The 23,146-nt window shown below is 38.2% G+C and overlaps 1 protein-coding gene across 1 annotated transcript in view; it reads right to left on the reverse strand.

The window, feature by feature from the left end:
- Positions 1-22,392, reverse strand: part of SCG3 (secretogranin III) — a 35,934-nt gene extending 13,542 nt beyond the window's left edge. The window contains exons 1-10 of the mRNA XM_077764397.1: positions 22,010-22,392; positions 21,280-21,332; positions 20,740-20,785; positions 20,426-20,641; positions 15,601-15,743; positions 14,212-14,361; positions 10,884-11,061; positions 7,833-7,949; positions 5,413-5,496; positions 3,386-3,517 (exon numbers count right to left, since the gene is read on the reverse strand). Coding sequence (XP_077620523.1) covers positions 3,386-3,517; positions 5,413-5,496; positions 7,833-7,949; positions 10,884-11,061; positions 14,212-14,361; positions 15,601-15,743; positions 20,426-20,641; positions 20,740-20,785; positions 21,280-21,332; positions 22,010-22,100 — 1,210 coding nt within the window. The 5' untranslated portion in view covers positions 22,101-22,392. The remainder of the gene's footprint in view (positions 1-3,385; positions 3,518-5,412; positions 5,497-7,832; positions 7,950-10,883; positions 11,062-14,211; positions 14,362-15,600; positions 15,744-20,425; positions 20,642-20,739; positions 20,786-21,279; positions 21,333-22,009) is intronic.
- Positions 22,393-23,146: the final 754 nt, after the last annotated feature.

The raw sequence follows: 23,146 nt of genomic DNA on the forward strand, positions 1-23,146 counted from the left end.
AGAGCCTGGAGCCTGCTTCAGATTCTGTGTCTCCCTCTCTCTGCCCCTCCCCTGCTCATGCTTTGTCTCTGTCTCTCTCTCTCAAAAATAAATAGACATAAAAAAATTTTTTTAAAGGAGAAAAATGAGAGCAAAGCAATTGTCAATACAAAGGTATATGTCATAACATGCACTTTGGGGATTACACTTGTTTTCAAGAAATGTTGGCTCTTGGTTTAAGCTGAGGTTGTTGTTTTCTAAATTATACTAAAATCAGTTTTCCTCATCTCAGAGTAATAGGGGTCAGGGGTAGTATAAATAAATTAAATCTCCAAATAATGGAGAGGGAACTAATTTTAGCCCCAATTCCTATCCTCTTCCTAATGTTTCAGAAGAGCCATGACAAACAGTAACACTAAACGGGTGAAAATTTACTCTTTTCTGTCCTCCTTAGTATCTGATGGAATTCCTAATGAGAAAAGAAACCTAACCTCATCATTAGTTTTAAATACATCCTAAATAGGAATAGTAGACTACCAAGAATCAACTCCCTCAGATTACTCTTTTTACATGATATTTTTCTAACACAAGCAAAAACACCTGTCAGCATCCATTCCCAGGAATATTTGCATAGTGATAGAAGATGTTATCTTAAGCACTGAGCATGCTGCCTCTGCCAGTCAAAAGTCTTAGATGGTGGCTTACTGTCTTCAGGAAATGCAAGCATTACACATGAGTTGCTCATGGAGGAAATGACCTAAGCATGCTGGTTTTCTATGGGAGTAAACTGCAGTGCTCTGTGCTGCCTACACACACACACACACACACACACACACACACACACACACTGGAATATTATGCATCTCTAAAAAGGAAGGAAATTCTAACACATGCTACAACATATATGATCCTTGAGGACATTAAATTAAATGAAATAAGCTGGTCACACAAACACGTGTACCATATAATTCCATTCATATGAGGTGCCTAGAATAGTCGGATTCACAGAAATAGAATGTAGAACCGTGGTTGCCAGGGGCTGAAGAGGGAAGGGAATCAGAAGTTTTATTTGATGTTTATAGGATTTCAGTTTTGCAGGACGAGAAGAGTTCTGGAAATGGATGGTAGTGATAATAACACAATAATATGAATGTACTTAATGCCACTAAATTGTACGCTTAAAAATGGTAGTATGATCATTTTTATATTATGTGCATTTTGCTATAATTTTTTAAAAAGACATTTTAAAAAGTTTACCATTCATCCAAAGTAGACCTAGGGAAGTATCAAAGCAGTGTGACTGGTCTACAGAGTCAGTAAACATGGCATGTATATTACCAATTCCACCTTCCTATGCCCATGACAACCATTACTAATTAATCGTTCCCAAGTTCTTTCCTCCTGAGCCCAGAGGCAAGATCATAACCTTTCTCAACACAGGCTACTACACCAAACAATTAGAGTTGATATGTCAGCTATGTTGATGTAGGAGACAATTGTGATGGTCTATGAAATCCATGCTAGAGAAAAAAATACAATAATATAAAGCCTCGTAAGATAGGAAAAATCAACATGAACTTGATATGTTAGGAAAAAAATATTTTTCCTCTCTCTCAAAAAAATCCCAATGGAATAGAAGCAGTACTTTGGGCCCACATTGCTACTTATTTGAACCTATATAACCCAGGTCCAGGTCTCTATATTTTCTACAAAAAGGAACTAGAAATCTTTGAAGAGGAATTGATTTTAATCTTGGAATGAGAAAATTCAGTGAATATAGAATTAGCCTATTGTTGCCAGAGAGCAAAGATACTTTAAAAACTACTGGGCATAGTGCTAAAAGGATAAAGGAGGAACAGGGGAGCTCCTACAGCCCAAGCTATACTAATTTGGGCATAAAATCATCACCACCACCACAATCAGAATCATTTTACATAAATGGAAAAGACTGATATTAAGTGTTAACAAAGATAGTTGTGACATAAATGAGAAATTGTCGGTAATTTTTTTGCTGTTAATAAGTTATAAGGTATTAAATACATAGCTAGTTTGCTTTTTTTTTTAACCTTATATACTGACACTGTTAAGCAGGATCTATTACCAAATATGCATGTGAACTTGTTTCTATCTACAGGATGAGGAGAGACTAGGAACCTATAAATAGGTCAAGCAGTCCCTTCAAAATTGAGAGCTATACCATGAACATGATCAGCATTTGTGGTCTCAGGGCATCCAGAAAGGAATAAGCAAAGTCCATTAGTTCATTGCCACTAATGATTATACATAATAAATAATGAAAAGAGAGCCCGTGGTGTATCTTCAGATGATAAAGTAGCTGAATGTCACACCTCTTCTGCCCTTGAGAGACAGCACTGGCCCACTCCCTCAGTTTCTAGGGAATAAAACCTCTAGATGACCCTGCTAATGAGACACTGATTGGATAGGTATAAGTAACATTCCAATTATACATTAGGGGTCAATATATCATAATGGCAGAAGAATAAGGTAGGTTTAAGTCATCTGTTCACAACTTCAGGTAAAGACACTGAGTTTCAGAAGATATATTTTCCATGATATAACTAACACACTTCATAATTTAAAGGGCTAGAACCACTGGCCTATGCAACCAGATCCCACATCATGATCTGAAATAAAAGGGTTAACAACTTAGAACTTGCATCCTCATAGGGTCTTTTTCTTTTTCTTTCTTTCCCCCTACTCTGTGCCCCTCCTTGTGCTTAGGATTTTTTTCTTTAAGGATGTAGTAAATTTTCTAAAATCCTAGGAAGAAGTAAATTTTGTATCACATAAACTTACTAAGTCAGAGAAAAATTGACCCCAGGAATGTGTAAGAATAATGATAAAAACATAAGTTTTATAATTATTGGGCTAGTTTAATGTATGTTTTTTGCTTTTAAAGATATTTAGATTATTTAGGGAAATTTGATATACTGGATTTATGATTTTTAATCAGGTCCTTAAAAGTGTCTGTCACACTTCTATCACTATAAATGATTAAGGAAATTGGCTCTGTTAAATGCATAAATTTTCATGACTGTTAAATAGGTAGCATATGGCTATGTAGAGAAATATTGCTTAATAAATTAATAAATCATAGATTAGACATTAAACAATGCACAATAGCCATATGCATTCCTCTCCAATCACAAAAGTTCATTGGACAGTAAAGAGCATCAGAAGATAAAACCAATTTGCCATTCTCAGAGACTCAAGGCCATTAAAAAAGATTCCTATTTAGATAAAGACACCATGTGCTGAATCTCTTCTCTACAGATGGTGCTGATTTCGCAGATTTGGTGGGGCTGGCATTTTTTATCAACCTGTGTGTGGTGAAATTTTTTGCTTCCCCACTTTCATTGCCAACTTAGAGCTGTTAATTCCATACCTTTTGGCTCATCTGTCTTTCCTCTTGGGTTATCATCTTTTGTGGAATCTTTCAAGGCTCCATACTCCTTTTCCATCTTAGCTGCTTCTTCCTTAGTACTATCTGTTTCTTCGTGACTCTTTTCTGATGGTGCTGTAATCAGATTGTGCACTGTCGTTAGAGCCCTATTTCTTAACTATTAATCAATTTGTAATGTAGAAATAAATGTGTTGAAAGGGCCCAGTGTAAGGTCGGATCATTTTTCAGGCTGAAAGGGATCTTAGTGATTGTCTAGTCCAACTTCCTCCCCCCATTTCACAGAGGAAGAAACTGAGACCCAGGATGGGGAGAGATATGCACTGAGTTAGCAAAAGAGCTGGGCCAAAGCCCTGGCTTTCCAGATTTTGGTTGAGTGTTCTTTCCCTTCTGTTACCACGTCTTTAGAGCATAGATTATTTTCCTTACTATAATCAAGGTAGGCAGTGAAGTGGGATATGTCAGGTCCCTAAGTAAGTTTGAATCTTCATTCAAAAGTAAAATAACTCCATCATTGCTTAACGTCTCTACAATATTGCATTTTTTAAGAATACTCTATGACTCAGAGTAGCACCTAAGAATTTGGGGCTGTTGCAGGACTTCTTACCTTCTGCCTCTTTTCCTCACACTCCCTTATCCCTGGTCACCCTAACACAATGAAGAGAGTTGGACCCTTGTTGTCAAAAAGACCCTTGTTGACTCTTGTTGTCATCTTTACTCACTTGTCACTTAAAAATAACTAATTTCCATATCAATTATACCTCAAAAAAGAAAAGAGCGAGGGGAGAAGAGTTGAAAAAAACTATATTTCCTTCTGGCAATCTTATATTAAAAATTATATTAATTTTAAAAAGTCATAAACCTTAAAGTAGCTAACCACTAGAAAAAAAAAACTGCAATACATCCCTGTTGTAAATAAAATAGGAAATGTCAAGCAGTCTAACAATAAGCTCTTTTTTTTTCAGTAAAAGGGTTATTACTATAGAAGAAAAAGAAAGAAGAAAGGAGTCAGTTACTATCTCATGAAAACATCCACTACTAGTGCTGCGGTCTTTCTCTATATTTAAAAAAAATGTTAATATTTATTTTTGAGCATCAGAGTGTGAGCAGGGGACAGACATAGAGGGAGGGGAACAGAAGATCTGAAGCAGGCTCTGTGCTGACACCAGCAAGCCCGATATGGGGCTCAAACTCACAAACTATGAGATCATGATCTGAGCTGATGTTGGACGCTCAACCAATGAGCCACCCCGGTGCCCCCTCTATAGTTTTTGATGCATCATTTTTCTTCATAGTTGCAGTATAATTTTGTTCCTTGCTTTTGTCATTAACATCATCACAGAAGGATATTTCCAAGTTATTGAAAACTATTTGAAAACATCATTTTAAAGGGCTTTATAATATTCCACGAAATATATGTATGTAACCGCTGTGAGAAGGGCACAAAATTGGGCATAAGAACTTGTGATCTTTTCTCTTTTCATTCCTACCTCCCCCCTCAAAACAGGCTCCTTTGCACAGCTTGGTTCTGTGGTGTGGATGAGTGGAGATGCAGAAGTTAAGAAACCAAAAGGGGGAATCACACAATATAGGGGCACAGAATATCTCAGAGGACAGAGAAGACTTGTGAGGGGAAAACCAGTGGAGTGGACAAGTGACCAGGGACAGTGGTCTGGAGAAATTGTGCTCTTGGGAGAGAAAAAAATACTGAAAGGAAAATTTCAGGAAGAATTACTCCATTTGGGGATGTAGCCTCCTCCTTTCCCACCAGCTACCTCCTAAGAATCTTTAGGGGAGACCTATATTTCTTTTCAATGCTTCTTGGGGTAGGTTTCTGCGCTAAGACTAGCCACAAAATAGCCAAGGTTATAGCTATTTAATCCTATGGTAGGATTTTAGATTTTAAAACTTTTTGAAATCTCTCATTGTTTATCAATGTTTATTAAAGTCATTATTTACCACTCAAAGGGTTATTGTGCTAAAAGGTAGAAAAATAGTTAAGTAAATCATACCTGGGAAAAGTTTGCTTTTATTGTCAGTAACATTTTTTTCTAGCTTGTTCTTGGTCTGAAGAGCAATAGTTTCATCCAAATTTTCTAGAGTGAGAAGCAGAAAAAATATAATTTTATTTTCTGAAAGATGATATCAATTGTTTGATCATCACCAGAAATATCACAAAGCAATTCTACAATATTAACACTGTGATTAAGATACTGTGATATGGATTTTATTTCTAGGAATCCACTATTCCATACTATTTGAGATCCTTAATTCAGCCTCCTATTTAGTTATTGAAGAAGTCTCTTCCACATCTCTGTGGGCACTGCTAGAACATGTCCAGGGTTGAAGCCTTTAATGGACACCTATGGTCTGGGCTTCCTCAACACTTTCTGTAACTACATCTTGATTTTCCTTTAGAGAATCCAGACCTTTCCCATTCTCAACATATTTCCCTCAAGTGGGGCTTAATAACCCAGGCCTAGTTCTTCAGGGTCTATACCCTTCCCCCTGGGCTGAGTGATTGGTTCAGAGAGGAGCATGTGATACAAACCAGGCTAATGAGATCCAGTGGTAGGACCACTGGGAGAAAGAGGCTCTTTTCCTGCCAGGATTGCTGTACTGTGAGGATGGAGATTGCCAGCCATCTTTTTTTCATAGGGGAGAAGTTTGTTGGGAATGAACCAACATATGGAAAGTCAATCCTGGGAGATGGGGAAGGGTAGATTCCTTACACTGTTGGTGACTTTACAAACCTAAACTCAGACTATCCCCACCCCTGGACTCCTCAGTTACATGAGACAATGAATTCTATTCCCATACCATACTGGAAAGCACAGCTATAAATAATAGCGGAAATATCTACCTTGCACTTAAGCCTTGTGGCATTTCTAATCTATTTCCATAGGATGAATGACTTAAGTATGAAATTTCTGAGTTACAAGGTGTTGGTATGAAGCAATGATTGATCTGAAACAATGTCTTTGATCTGTTGAATAAAATAGATCATAAAGTCCTATGTATAACATGAGCCCATTTTTTTGTTAAACAAGATAAAACAAAGAAACAACAAAGGTATATAGGTGTACACACACGCACATACACACACACACCCAGAAAAACATCTGGACGAATACAAACCAGAATGTCACCTGAGTGCTGGTATCATGAATGACTTTTTTACTTATTTTTAAACATAATTTTGCATTGACTGATTTTTAAAAAGGAATATGTTCTTTTATAATCAGAAAAAAAACAGTAAAAGTATTTTCATGTGGAAAAAAATGAAGTTCATAGAGAGTAATTCTAGATTACTCTGTCCTGTGAGATTTTCTCTTCTGTTTAATTCGTTCTCTATCAGAGATCAGAGTAAGGGGCCATGAGATCACCTTCTCCAAAGGACATTAGAGATAAATGGTACTTGTTGATTAATTAAACCAAGCACAAAAACAAAGGCTTTTTTTTTTTTAAACAACCTGCATGCACAAAGAACATCCCAGCTTATCCACAAAGTCCAAAGAATCAAAGGTCAGCAAACTTTTTCTGTAAAAGGCCAGATGGTAAATATTTCTGGCTTTGTGGGCCATATGGTTTCTGTTGCAACTACTCAACTTGGCCATTGTTGCATAAGAGCAGCCATAGACAGCACGGAAACAAAGGAGTGTGGCTATGTGCCAGTAAAACTTCATTTATGGCCACCGAAATGTGAAATTGATAAAATTTTACCTTTTTTAAATTAATAAATATTTAATTTGTTTACACCCAATGTGGGGCTCAAACCCCAAGATCAAGAGTAACACACTCTACTGACTGAGCCAGCCAGGTGCCCCTTTATATAGTTTTCTAGTGTCACAAAATACCATTCTTGTTTTGATTTTTTCCAACCTTTTAAAAATGTAGAAGTAACTCTTAGCTTGTGTGCTATAGAAAAATAGGCAATGGGCCAGACTTGATCCATGGGCAGTAGTTTACCAGCCCTATTATAGTTCACAACATCCTTTATTTTACAAATACAGAAACTGAGGCCCTGCAGGGTGAGTGGNCTGGACCAGGAGGCACACCTTCTGCTGCCTAATCGGATGCTCTTTCCTTCCCACCACACAAAATCGACTCTTTTAGTCCTGACCATCCAAACACAGTTGAAAAAAAGAGTTCAAATTTTAATGAAATTATCTCCATGGAGATATTAGAAAATGTTAATAAGACAAAATATAATAAATTTGAAATGTTTGTACTCAGGCTGCATCTAAAGAATTGAAAACATCCGGTTAATTTTATTTTTTGCATTATCAAGCTGGGCAATTCTGGTTACTCAGATGATTCAGGCTATTTTGGCATGAATGATCAAATCTGTGAGGTGATTATTGCCTAATCCCTAACTGACTCTGGACAAGGAAAACTATCACAGTGAAAACAAAACAGACAGGACTCTCACCAAGGTAGGAAACGCCTTCTTCTGGAGATATTGTTCCATACTTTACCATCATCTTCACAAAGTCAATCAAGGTTTTCATGATCGTAATCAGTGTTTCTTTCTCTTTTGCCTCTTTTTCTATATAAAAGGACAAAAGAATTTTTAAAAAACTAGTGGCACATAGCTTCCTCTTTGTGTCAGTTTATGAAGTACAGCGTCTGATAGAAATATTTTTTCCTACATTTATAGCTGAACCCACATATATTTAATTTACAAAAAGTATAATAAGACTTGATTGGAAATATAGGATAATGTACAGGTATACTGAGCTTTTTCAGAAATGGGCAATTATAACTTCTCTAAAAAGATTTACTTTAAAATATTTTATTAATTGAGTAGATGATAAAGAGACAGCTTGCAACCTGAGGTAATATGAACTCAAAAAGAAATGATAAGATTGGTGACCAACCGAGTTTTCTTTACTCAGACTGTATGTTTTTGTTTTTTTTTTTTAATGTTTTATTTATTTCTAGGAGAGAGTGAGAGAGACAGCGTGAGCAGGGGAGGGTCAGAGAGAGAGGGAGTGACAGACTGAAACAGGCTCCAGGCTCTGAGCTGGCAGTCAGCACAGAGCCCGTCGCGGGGCTCGAACCCACGAACCGCGCGATCATGACCCAAGCGAAAGTCGGACGCTTAACCGACTAAGCCACCCAGGCGCCCCTCAGGCTGTATGTTTTTGAGAGCAAGAATGGCCTGTTTCCATTAATCAAACTTAATATTTGAAAATAAAACATCTATGTGTCTTTATTTTTTAATGTGAGCTTGATTTTTTTAATAGCAGTATATACCACTTTCTAAACTTTATTTCATTTGAAAGAATATATGCGTGTAGTAAAAATATTCTAATAGTACAGAGTTAAATAATAGTGAAAAGAACGTTTTCTTCCTACCCCCCAACTCCTACTCCCTCTGGTAACCACTATTAACTGTTTCTGAGAAATCTTCATATTTGACATACCGTTCTGCATCTTGATAAAAAAAAGATGGCTGATCATTCCATAGTTCCGAATATATATGTATAGAATATAAAATTTTTAAAAATTTCCATTTTTGAAGAAAGGTACTATAGGAGAGCACATTTTACCTATTCTTTTAGTGGCCATGAAGGATTTCTTCTAAATACTCCAAGCCTTTCCCTCCATTTTTTCATCCTTCCCACAGATGAAGTTGGTAGGCAAGCGCGATTAGTCTACATTTATTGACTGATAGGAATTTGGGATCTTTTTTTGCTCCCCTGGAACAGTGGAAGTCAGGGACCTGAGAAAATGCATGCTCTGTAGAATCAAACTATCCTAAGGATTGGCTGTTCCAAGAATTAGACTTAGGATAGGGAATGAGCAAGTCCAATTTTGGCTCTCACACTATGCTGCATTCTACAATCCTTACAATCCAGTCTTTACCAGTATCAGAAATATTTTGGATCTTGACCTGTTTTATTCTTTCTCCATTGGTTCAGACCTTGGGTGAGAAACGTGGGTACTATCAAAGACCTTAGTGTAAGTATTTAAATTAAAATTCTATAAAAATAAAAGAAATAAAGTATGAGGTCAAGGAAACTAAAAGATAAAATAAGTAAAACAAATAAAATAAAAAAATATTCCATATAGTGGACTCTTTCAAATATCATGAAATCCCCAAGGTTGGGAGGGAAGAAAGATGAGAAAGGAGATGGGGAAGAAATCCTGGAAAAGCACTGGCAAATAACTGCAGCCATCACATTATTTGCTCAAGGTCACATCTGTGTAGGTGTGTTGTGTCAAGCTGATGCTCATCACTAACAAGTGATTCACCAAGAAGACAAAAGGTCTGAGCTGGGCATTTGCCATCCAATGGGACAACATGGCTCAAAATGGACCCTCAAGATGTATAAGCCCTGCAGACACTGGCAGAAGGGCTGGTGCCATCTGGCCAATGTCTGGAATTGAAGGATAATGGGTGTTCTCCAGAAATGAAAGCACACTCTAAGGTCACTTCTTGGGGAAATATTTATTACAAATTTTCAATCTGGGGCTGAATCTTTGAAAAGGGAGAGGAAAAGCCAGAAGGCAGTGCAGAGCAACTGTCTGGACAATAACAACAGAAAATTTGCCCATTGTTATCTTCCTTGAAGATTAATCAAAATGAAAGATGAATTGAAATCTTCAGTTAGGGGTGCCTGGGTGGCTCAGTCGGTTAAGCGTCCGACTTGAGCTCAGGTCATGATCTCACAGTTTGTGAGTTCGAGCCCCGCGTCGGGCTCTGTGCTGATAGCCAGAGCCTGGAGCCTGATTCAGATTCTGTGACTCCCTCTCTCTCTGACCCTCCCCTGCTCATGCTGGCTCTCTCTCTCTCAGAAATAAATAAATCATTAAAAAAAAATTTTTTTTTAGAAATCTTCAGTTAACTTATTTTGATATACATGTATGAGAAAAGAACAAGGCACATTAAGGACTTTGTGTTTTTAAAAAATATCAGTTTCCAAGTGTGTTTTGGGCCCCTGTCTGCCGTGGTCCAATGCTTAGTTCACTTTAACTCATTTTAAGACTGAAGCTGAAAGTATCTAAAAAGCAAAAATCTGAATCATTTTTAAGGGATAATTATGTTATACACATTGTTCCCACTAAGAGAGGAAAATGAATACAGCATTTAAAAAAAAAATTTACAATACGATTTGAGGCTGAGAAGGTCAGGCAGGGACATTGAATTCCCTCCTCATCTGCACAGGGCTCACCTCAATGTCCCAAACACAGCACATGTTCAGTAACTGTTTGCTGAACAAATAAATGAACCCTCTGTTAACAAGAAGATTAAATTATCCTGAAACTCCACCTTTCCTGATTATCCTTTCCTAAATATTTCCATGACTAGCATACTTCTTTTGAAAAAAAATTGACGTGAACTCTTTTCTCTGAGGTTACAATATATGTCATTGAAGATTGCATTTAGAAACTAAAAACAGGAAGAAAAAAACCTCACCCACACATTTCCTAGAATTATTGTTTCTATTCCACATGGTCAGAAAACAGTGTTTACCTGAATCAATACTTTTCAGTAGTGCGTAGAAGTTTGGGAAATATTGGAGTTCCTCAAAGTTGTCTTCATTGTAGATTTTAGTTCTCCTTTCCAAGCCATTTGTCAAGGTTAAGGTATTAGATACTGTTTCATCATTTTGTCCATTAGTAAAACCATCTTGAATTGCTGCCATTGGAGTCTACATTGGGGGAAAAGAATCAATAAAAAAATAAACATTTTCTTAGAGCTAATTATACCCCAGCTTGATTCTGTCATCCTTGGTGCCCTTGAATGTGAAGTGCAAGAATACCTCCTCCTTTCCAAGCTCCTGCAGGATCAAACCCTTTTCCAGGCATATGGGCATCTAGCTACACGGAAGGGTCACTGGGGCTGAGAGACATATGCTTCACCTGAGGACCCTGGCTCCTGCTCCTGGAGAATAGACAGGGAATTTCTAGGCTCCTCCTTGGCCAAGTTCCCCTCTATCAGTTCTCATGAATGTCTCCTCCTAAAACTGCCTTTTACCAAGTAGAGGAACTTTGAAGTCACAGAATCTGTGGTGTCAAGATATAGGAAAGCATGTGAGAACACCTAATAGCAGCAGAGCAGTAACACCTTGGGAACTTTTCCATGAAATTTTAAGAGCTATTTGGAAGGGTACACAGGATACTTTTCTCCCAGATCTGATCCATTTCCAGAGTTCTGCTTCTTGGTTAATGATCCAACACCCATTCAGCGGACTAAAGAGAAATTTAAGAGCCTTCCTTGTCACTTCCTCTTCATTTCCTCTATCTAATGCATCAGTAGCCTTGTTGGCTCTACTTTTAAAATTTATCCCAAATTTGGACCTTTCTTTCTTTCTCCATTACCTGGCTCTAGTCCAAGCTGCTTTCATCTCTTACCTTCTAACCATTTAACGTCAACCACTTTCAATCTATCCACTGTATTTCCCATGTTATAGCCAGAGTTTTCTTTTTACAAGTATGGTCATGTAACTCCTTTGCTTAAAATCCTGCAGTGTTTTCCCATTGGTCCTACAATGAAGATCAGAATCCAAGGCCCTGCCTGGTCTGGCCTGGGTCCACCTTCCCCAGCTTCTCTCTCACTACACTCTGTGTGCCAGCCACTCTGCCCTTGTTGAAGATACTTGGATACTCACACATTCTTCTTTATACACTGCCTCTCACATTCACAGCCTTCAGTGTTTGCCTCAAGTCACTTCCTCAGGGAAGGCTTCCCTGAGCCTAAGTCCAGAAGAGGCTCCCTTTTTATGAGATCTCATAGAGCCATGTTTCCTTCTTCAGAGTACTTGAAGCAGTTGTAGTGAAAATATGTGAGTATTTGAAGACCATCTACTTCTTCCGTTAGACCTTAAGCTTTGTGAGAGCAGATCTTTTTGAAATAAGCATTGCATCTCCAGTGCTTGGTTCATAATTGGTACCTCAATAAATATTTATTGAATGAATTAACGTTTTGTTTGCATCGATGCATTTAAATGATGTGAGCAAAAGGTCAAGCATATGAATGTTTTAGAGATGGGTGAAAAAGGAGTATGAAATGTGGAGAAACGGGCACCCTCCTACACTGTTGGTGGGAATGTAAGCTGGTGCAGGCCCTCTGGAAAACAGTGTGGAGGTTCCTCAGGAAACTAACAATAGAACTCCCCTATGACCCAGCAATAGCACTGCTAGGAATTTACCCAAGGGATACAGAAATGCTGATGCATAGGAGCACATGGACCCCAGTGTTCATAGCAGCACTCTCCACAATAGCCAAAACATGGAAAGAGCCTAAGTGTCCATCAACAGACGAATGGATCAAGAAGATGTGGTTTATCTATATGATGGAATACTACATGGCAATGAGAAACAATGAAATCTGGCCATGTGTAGCAACATGGATGGACCTTGAGGGTGTTATGTTGAGCGAAATAAGTCAGGCAGAGAAGGACAAATATCATATGTTTGCATGTATAGGAGGATTAGGAGGAACTTGACGGAGGAACAAGGGGGAGAAGAAGGGCGGAAATGGTGGGGGAAAGGGAGAGAAGCAAACCATGAGAGACTCTTGAATGCTGACAAAAACTGAGGACTGATGGATGTGGGGGGGAGGAGGGATGGGCATGGAGGAGTGCACTTGTGGGGATGAGCACTGAGTGTTATGTGGAAACTAATTTGACAATAAACTATTTGTAAAAAAAAAAAAAAGAAAAAGGAGTATGAAAAAGGAGTGAATGGTTAGGAAAATACAGTAGCTATGTCACTTTCGGTTTGGATGATAAGCTTGAGTGAATGTCATGAGTCCTTTGATAAATCAAAAATGTTTTGGGTGGATCTTCAAAAGCTATTTTAACAAAATGAAAGCTGGTGGAGATTGGAAGTAGGGAGAGCAAAAGAGAGCTCTTATGCTATCTAGTAAAAAAAAATTCCAGACCCGATTTCTGTTTTCTAGCCTCCTCTAAAAGAGGATTGTAAACCTAAACACTCCTTTTCCTTGTATTTGGAATGAGAAGTTGGAGGGGATGAGGAGCCATGGGATCTGGGTGCTCTGGTGGAGAAAACAGGAGAGGTGAAGAGTTTGATTTTTTTCTTTATGTAACCCTCTGTGGTCAGCTCATCTAGAGTTTTACAGGGAATTCAAAGAGGGGAGAAAGATTTTTGTAGCTTGGCTGATACAGAAGAAAAGATGAAGAGGCATAGAGTCCAGGGAGGGGAAGGAAGGATGAATGACTAGTCCAAGTAAAGGACAGTTCCAGGCCTCTGAACCAAAAAAAAAAAACCCCAAAAAAACAAAAAACAGGAACGAGCAGTTGGAAGAGCATAGGATATAATGGCAAAGCATATTCAGGCAACTAGTGCTGGGGAATATACAGGCTGGTTGTGGCAGGGGACCAAATCAACCCAAGTTTCTTTTTTTGGGATCTGGAGGCAGATGATGACATTCTGTGAACAGAAGTTGAATACCGAAAGAGCTGTGAAATATTCGGTTCCAGTCCGCTGACATTATACAAGCAGTTGTTTTGTAGAATGGTTATAACATTTCCATATAGCATTATGGATTAATTTACTGTGGAGTATAAGATGTAACCTTTACTATAACATAATATAACCTGTATCTTCATTTTCAACAGAGTTGATTTATATATTTTAACTTATTGATATTTTCTGAGTATATATTTTATGTGGGTTAAATGTGTCACATACCCCAAGTATTCTTTGGCATCAAGTGAGGTATTACTTATATACTTATATTAATTATATACAAATACAAGTAAACACATACACACATTCATACACATGCATATATACACATATCCATAACATATGCATATGAATTCACATATACATACCACTTTCTCTGGTATTTTTCCAGCCCGACTCTCAGTCACACTTGTGGGTTTATTAGATTCCTCCTCATAAGTATTGGCTTCCTTTGAGATCAATTTTTGTAAAACCTCTGCTACTTCATCTTCTAGCGTGTGTGCCTGGCTTTCTGTGATCTGTTAAAGAGTAAAAACATTTATTACTATTATTCTCATATTTATGATTTAAAAATCTAGATGAGGGGCACCTGGGTGGGTCAGTCAGTTAAACATCTGACTTTGGCTCAGGTCATGATCTCGTGGTTTGTGAATTCGAGGCCCGCGTCAGGCTCTGTGCTGACAGCCTGGAGCCTGCTTCAGATTCCAGGTCTCCAGTCTCTCTCTGCCCCTCCCCCACTCATGCTCTGTCTCTCTCTGTCTCTCAAAAATAAATAAAAAACATGTAAAAAAGCTTTTAAAAATATAGACTAAACTCTGTACTGGAAGACATTTTTATACAATGAGAGACTCTTTTGGTCCCTCTTTCTAGATAACCCATGTTTATGCCTCTATTTGTTTCTGGCCATTCTAATGACTGCCCCAGAACTCCTGGGAAAAAGTGCCTTTGGGCCATGCAAGTGACTAGTCCTGTCTGTTGGAATCCATGGAACACTTATTTTAAGAAACATCTTGAGGGTTATTTCTCAATCGTCAGCTGCAAGTCATGGCTAGGTAACCTCTGAAACAGGCAAATTTAGGACTCTAGTGAAGTCTGTCAGGGCTGCATAAGGGTTGGGAGCCAGGCAGTGGGAGGATCAAATTAAATTGCTTACAGTTTCCCAAATGTGGCATGCCTTTGCTCCTGTTACTCTCTTCTCATAACTCACATATCTTTTACTGCTGCTGGTTAAATCCTAATGATCCTTTTTTAAAAAAAGGTTTTATTTATTTTTGAGAGAGAGAGCACAAGAGGGGGAAGGGAAGAGAGAGTGGGAGACAGAGGATATGAAGTGGGCTTCACGCTGACAGCAGGGGGCCTGATACCATGAACCATGAGATCATGACCTGAGCCGAAGTCAGATGTTCCACCGACTGAGCCACCCAGCATATCCCTAACTGTTTTAAGCTGACTTCAAACACCTCCTTCTCTGAAGCAGTTCCTTATTGGCCAATTGGATATGACTCATCCTCTGGAATGCTGAGTCTTTTATGGTTCTGATGGAGCTTGAATTGTGGATATGTATGTATTTGCGTAGCTCTTCTGGTAGACTGTAAGTTCCTAGAGGGAAAGAATGTTGTCATATTTGTCCTCAAAACCTACAGTGCCTAATATAAAGTAGGTACAAACACTTGGCTACAACTTGGGTCACATGGCTTGGCTTCTTAGCAAATTCCAAGCTATACTAAGAAATGCGTTTATTCTCATGCATGACTTACTAGGCCAAGATTCAACAGTTTAGAAACAATCTTGTCAAATACTCCTCTGTCATTTTCCTCATAAATCCTGGTAGCAATTTTCTGGACAATGTCTTCAGCAGTTAAAGGAGTTCCATCTAGTTGATGAAGGCCATCTGGATCATCTAGACAAAGAAATCACAGTTTCACATCATAGTTATCATAGACCTATTTCCGGATCATATTATACTTATAATCTATACCTTGTTCTTATACTTAGATATATTTGGAATGTATTTATGGTGCTGCTTGGTTCACATAAATTGTTGGCTTGAAAAAATTTTGCTTAAAGGTAACAACCTAGGATGATCATGGAAATTCTGAAATCTTCGTATATGACTGTAACAAAAAGGAAGACACCAAAAAAGGCCTCTCTATTTTTTATTCTCACTGATAATACAAACAAGATTATACTTCTAAATTTTACAGTATGCCACATTTATATAGTATGCCATATTGTTCAAAGCATCTACATATTATATAATTTGATATTCCATTTCCACACAAGGAGTAGACTGGTAATATCCACATGTATATATCTTCTGTTGGCAAATTCCTGGGCTGAGGGTGGAGGACCCTGCCTCACACTCAGAGAGAGTGTATTAAAGATTTTACGACTTAACTGGAATATTTACTTCTTCTTTTTTTTTTTTTTAATAGTTTATTGTCAAATTAGTTTCCACATAACACTCAGTGCTCATCCCCACAAGTGTCCTCCTCCATGCCCATCCCCCCTCCCCCCACATCCATCAGTCCTCAGTTTTTGTCAGCATTCAAGAGTCTCTCATGGTTTGCTTCTCTCCCTTTCCCCCACCATTTCCGCCCTTCTTCTCCCCCTTGTTCCTCCATCAAGTTCCTCCTAATCCTCCTATACGTGCAAACATATGATATTTGTCCTTCTCTGCCTGACTTATTTCGCTCAGCATCACACCGTCAAGGTCCATCCATGTTGCTACACAATATTTACTTCTAACTGAATATGTGTCAGAACTCCTTTATGGAAGACAGTTTAATGGGATAAACCCCTTATTCCAGAGAATAGGGAACTTACCTTATTTGTATGAAATTTAAACTTTTAAAATGAGACAACAGATTTGAACAAAGCAATATGTAAATCTATGTAAATCTCTGCAGAGAAGTTTGCAAATATATATCCTTGGCTTTCCCAGGAATACACCTGGCAGCATTACTTCAGAGTAAAGCAAGGGCCCATCCTGTGGGATGGACACAGTAGGGTTGGTGGCATGTCCAAGAGAACTCTCAGGGAATCAGTTGGTCAAACAATATGTTAACATGTGTGAGTTTACAAGGCACTTTTTTCCTCCTGTCACCTCTAGACAGACTTGAAAGATCAGAATTTTAGCCCATGATACCACTTATTGTTTACATATCCTTGGATCACTGTAAAGGGAGATAATAAGATTATCTGTTTCATGGGATTCTTATGCAGATTAGATGAAATAAGATGGAAATGCACCTTTTAAATTGCAAAGTACTATATGAAAGCTAAATATATATGTATGTATGTATATATATATGTATGTATGTAAATGTTATCTTCTAGAGAAATGGAAATGGAGTCTCTGGTCAAATTCTGCCCTAATTATTCTGATCATATTTACTCAAAGAAAGAAGAGCCTAATATTTCTAATCTGATTCTGTCCTTTTCTTCCGTGGCTTTGAGGATTCAGACAAGGAGTTACTCTCGTGACCTTTCTTCCAGAATCTACATACCAGAAGGTATATGCTGCCTTAGGCAGAACAGTTTGTTATTGTCTGAAAAGAAGCTTAGGAAACTGAGGAAGGTGATTATAGGTCGAGGACTGGAAGTTTCCTGATAGTATATTATTGCTGAGTTGTCAACCAATCCATTAGCTATGAGCCTTTTGAGCTCTATGTACCACAGTGACCAATAAGCAGAAAAGACCCTAAGAAAAAAAACCCATAAAATCAGTTCCCCTCCTGACTAACTGAAAATTGGGTTCATTATCCATTTTTTTCAGGAGCAGAGACTATTATTTAGGTCTGATGCTTCCATTTGTGGGTTGCAAGACAGACTCTAGGGAATATGTGAAGCAGAAACTACCCAAGGTCTATGCAGAGGTGGAAAAATTTATTTCTCTTCCCACTTAATCCCTCAGGATCTGGAAAAAAAGAAGCTCACTGGTTGCCTGCTAGAGCTGGAAAATAACTGAGATGACTGTTTTCCAGTTCATTTACTTCATAACAGGGAGAACATAAGCAACACTCTGAAGAAACAGCCTCTTCGCTCTGCTGCACTGCTGTATTCTCCTGAGCCAGGAACATAGGACTCCACTAGCAGACCTTTGCTACATGGGGCTAATAGTGGACCACTTGGGCATTGCTTCTTGCCTTCCACTGATTTTCCCTGGCTTCTCTAAAATGGACAGAATTTCTCAGAGTGACTTCTTTATTGTTCATGAAGGGGTATTTTATTCTCCTGTATATACCCTCAGAGGGAAGCCAAACATGAGTTCAACATTCATAACTTTTTAAAATCAGCTACAACATTCTAAGTGGATATAAAAGTCATCATCTCCCCAGTTACTTTTTGAACCCTTAGCCTCTATTATGGCACTTGACATTCATTTGTCCAGTACATTTTTGTTAAAGTCTTAATATGAGCCTGAACTGGAAACAGACTGATAAATAGTTTAGGCATGATACCTGACTATACAGAGCTAACTATCTAGTTCATAGGCTGCAACATAGCAATTGCTCAATAGATGTCTGTTTGGTGAATACACTCAGGAGTCCTGAAGCACTACTTCATAAAAAAATACTTGGAAAAGTCTTGAATCACGTATACTGTAGAAACCACAGAAAAGGAGAAGTGATGGGCTCTATAGCCCATCTGGAGGTGTGAAAGTACCCTGCAGAAGTTCAGCTTCCTTACTCTCCCTTCTAGTATATGAGTCTACATGCCTCTGAGGTTCCAGTTAACTTGGTGTTCCCAAACCTACCTGGTACCAGGATTCCCAAGGTATGAGAGGAGACCAGTAATTCACTCATAGACCACTCTCTCCAACAATCTTCTCTATAATTTCAGGTGGACTTGAAATGACTCCTAGGGTAAACCTAGAGCTGTCAGGACTAGTACTTGACAGTTCTGAACCCGTTTGGGATGGTAATAAAATGTTGAACAATTTAAAAATAAGTTACTCAGATTAGTGATTGGATCACAAACAGACCTGTGCCTCTGCCTGCTCATACAACCAGGTTGACACAAAATGTAGTCAGATAAACATTAGACTACTTTTAAAATTTTTATTAAATCAAATGGTCAGTTCAGTCAAAGTGGTTAAAATTGTTTTGTATGCAGCTATACCCAGTGTCTATTTCTAGTCTAAACATTTTAGGGTAAAAGTAGAATTCAAGAGAAATTTCCTAGAGTCATCTGCAATATGAAATGTTTCAAAATATAAACCATCTCCCTTATCCCATTCATATACAACACACTTCTGAATTTTCCTCAGGCCGTGATACCCAATGAAAGTCAAATTAACTTGGTATTGTGTTCTGACAGAGGTAAGCAGCATTATGCTCTTGTGGCCATGGAGCAGAATAAGAACATTAAGGAAAATCTGTAGTCACTCTTAAGCAGTGGTCCTCAGCACAGAAAACACACTCTCTTCATCAATGCTTAGGTACAATAGTTTATTTATTCCCTTGTATGTTATTTGCTCATTCATTTACTCATCTATTCATGTAGTCAATTCATAAGCTTTCAGACACTGGGGCTAAGATGTTTCTGTACTAGTGAAGTTTTCAGTTTATTTAAGGAGAAAGACATAAATCATAAGTAGACACACTTAGGAATGTAAAATTACAAATTGCATTAAGTGTCATGAGAGAAAGGAACAGGTTTCTATCAGATCATGTGTATTGGATGAACACAGAAACCCATCCTTTGCAGGATTATGGAGGCCACATTAAGGCTTTTGGTTTTTATCCCAAGAGAAATGGGAATCTACTAATGGGTTTTATGCAAGAGTGTCAATTTTATACTGCTATGAGTTGGAGATGAGCAGAGTGGATGCCGGAAGATCCATTAGAAGATTTTGCTGTAGTTCAAGTGAGACATGATTAAAGTTTGGATAAGGGTGGTGGTGATCAAGGATAGAGGAAAAAACCCTACTATATATATATAGTATTATATTGTATTATTGTATTATATTGTATGTATATATATAGTATGGTATTATATGTAAAAGTACTGGTTGCCTGCTGGAGCTGGAAAATACCGAGATGACTGTTTTTCAGTCACATGTACTGTTTCTATACAGAGAGATAGAGAGATAGATAGTCTGGGCTAGTGTTATGGGACTTTAGGCTATAGATGGTAATTAAGGCCATGGAAAGGTTAGAATGACCTAGGGAGAAAGATATGACTAGGAAGAGAACATTAAAAGGAAAATAATGGATATTTCACCTTTTGTGGGGAGTATTTTATTGATTTCATTAGTTGAGAATTAAGATTTTTTTCTTTGTACTCACAGTTAAATTGGAAAGTTAAAATGAATTCAATAACATAAAACATAGCAGATATAACTTGCTTTCAAAGCATCAGTAAATGAACCTTAAAAAGAGAAAATAAAATTTGGGCTTCTGTGGAGCTTAGACCTCACAGAAAAAAATTGGGCTTTCTCTTAATTTGGGTCCTGACTAATAAAGGACTATGCATGTATAATGGCCCTTTTGAAAATGTAAGACTTTCTCTTAACCTACAAAGGGAACACTCCAAGTTAGAGTAAATAGGAAGCAAAAGTTGTTTTTCCTCATTTACCTTGAAATTTATGATTCAATCCACTCTTAGTAGAATCATAATCATCAATCAGTCTTCGATTCTTGGTTGAATCAATATCTTCCACATTCAATTTATTATCATATGGGGAGCTTCTTATGGATTGTCTCTCTCTCTCAATTTTTTCCTTTTCTGTTATTGCCTTTAGCAGGTTCAAGTTATCAACAAAGGAATAATTGCTTTCACCTGGCTGGTTTTCTGGAAGAAAAGCCCCCCAAGCCCAACACATCCATTTTAGTTAAGATTTTCATAACCTATATTATTTAAATTATGATATCAACATAATTTCTTTTTACCTGGAGGGTATGTTTTTTTAATCTTGTCTGCTTCTGCTTCAGCAATCTGGGAAGCAAATTAGATATAGACCTGGTTTTAAATCATTGCTCCATCACTTACCAAATATGATAGCTAAATGCTTCAATCTCTGTGAGATTTAGTTTTCTTATTTGAAAATGTAGATAATAATTTTCGTTTCAAAGCACTGCCATAAGGATTAGATGAGATAAAATAAAGGGCAGATGGCCTATAAATACTAATTCCCTTCTCCTGTAATATTGGTGAGAGATAAATCTCAGATAAATTAAGCAGTCTTACAATAGAATGGATGTGATGTTGAGCTTGCTGGGTTATTATACAGTCAGTTCTATGTATTATACATAATTCTATGTATATAACTGTCAAACTTCCAAAACTATATTTTCAATCCTAATTTCTGTCTATTTATTATTAAGCTCTTTAAGTTTGTGAATTCAAATGGCTAAAATGTTACAGCACAATTACATTAAATATAACTAAAGTAAAATGAAATAGTATTTATAATTTTACTTTTGACCTACCTGTTCATTCAAAGGTCTTTCTGCACTTAATTCACTATTATGTAGAGGTTTGTCTAGAATAACCAAACATAAATATTATTTAATTGTGCACTGGAAAGACACACTATGTCTCTTACTACATAAAATCTCCAAAAAAAGAAAAACAAATAATAGGATAAATGTTTTTGGATGACTGTGGAAAAAAACTATGCATTAACAAAGATAACCAAGATAATACAATAACAATATTTATCAAGGTTGCCTTGCTTATTATCCTGGTGTACTTCCTAATAGAATTGCACTTTTAAATTTCTGCCCAGAAATCTAATATATAGTTCTAACACTAGGCTTACCAGCTATTTTCAACTAGATAAAGCATAATTTGAATTGGCATTATTAGCATATTAAAAGCTGTTTTATCATATACTGCACATATTATGAATAAAGTACCAGAGAAAAACAAACAAACAAAAAACTGGCCACTTTGTAAGGCGGAAAAATCATCCCCTATCCCCGTTTCAGAATAAGGTTATTTCAAAACAACCCATGTTATTACTGTATCATTCAGAAATTGTAGGGGGAGAAAAATCTGTCTTCCATCTCCAAATTCGAACTGATTTCTCTGTCAATATGCACGGATACTATCTGATCAGAAAACGAGACAAGTTGATTGACAGTTCACGGGATTATGCCAAGCTTTACCTTTTCGTGGCGAAATAAAAGGGAAATGGGAAGAAAACTGTCCACGTACCTTGGCTGCCTCCCGGTTTGGGGAAAGCTTGAACTGGGCTGCTTTGGAGCACCAACACCAGAATCCAAGTGCCGGTCCAAAGGAACCCCATTCTTCCACGCTTGGCTTCAGATACAGCCTGGCGCCGGGCTCCCTGAGCTGTGGCTTTTGTTATGAATGAAAAGGGAGAGTAAAAACAGGAAGAGCTAGGAGGGAGGGTGAAAGGACGGTGAGTGGCAGAGACCCAGCGGCCGGTGGAGCTCTGCGCGGCTAGAGTAAAGCAATTAGAGAGGCTCCAGGCGCTGGGGAGTCAGGTCCTCAGGTGGAGGAGAGCGCTGTCCGCCCCGTGGGTGCTGAAGTTCCTGTGACGCGAGCCGGCCGCCTGTCCGCTAGGGCGTAGCCTTACTCTCCTTCCTTGAGAGGAAGTGAGGAAGAAAGCGCATGCTCCTTGAGAGCTAGAGGGGGGAAGGGATGGCGTCAGCGACACCAAGGCTACTCCAATCCCCTGAGAATGTAAGGGGGGAGGGGAGACTGGCAGGCTAGCGTATTTTCTGTGCCGCAGTCTTACGGGCGCTCCTGCGCTCAGGGTCACCTGGATAGCCACGAGCTTGGACGTCATTGTCTAACTTTCCAACTAAACGTTACATCAAGGAACAAATGCCTTCCCTGCTTTTGTACCTGTCAAGGAGAGAGAAACTTGCATGAAGGTTTTTGTTTTGGGATAGTTCTGGGATATATGCCCCAGAATTCCTTCTTTCTGTTCCACCTGCTGTACCCAAAAGGTAGATGTAATTCTTACATACATCCTTAGAGCAGGCCTGCCTTTGTGATTTGAGTTGACATACAAAACGTCCCTCAGTACTCCTATTTCTGTCTTAGCTCTATGTAGTCTTTTGAATTGAGAAATTCAAGAAACATTCTTTCAAATAGTCAGATTGCTGCTACACATTCTTTTATTAATTTTTAAAAAAGGTTTATTTTTGAGAGACAGAGCATGAGCGGGGGAGGGGCAGAGAGAGAAGGAGACACAGAATCGGAAGCAGACTCCAGGCTCTGAGCTATCAGCAAACAGCCCAACCTGGCACTTGAACTCTCGAACTAGGAGATCATGACCTGAGCCAAGTCGGTGACTTAACCGACTGAGCCACTCAGATGCCC

Source organism: Crocuta crocuta, unplaced genomic scaffold (genome assembly GCF_008692635.1).
Source record: "Crocuta crocuta isolate KB4526 unplaced genomic scaffold, BGI_CrCroc_1.0 scaffold102, whole genome shotgun sequence".
Classification (NCBI taxonomy): Eukaryota; Metazoa; Chordata; class Mammalia; order Carnivora; family Hyaenidae; genus Crocuta; species Crocuta crocuta.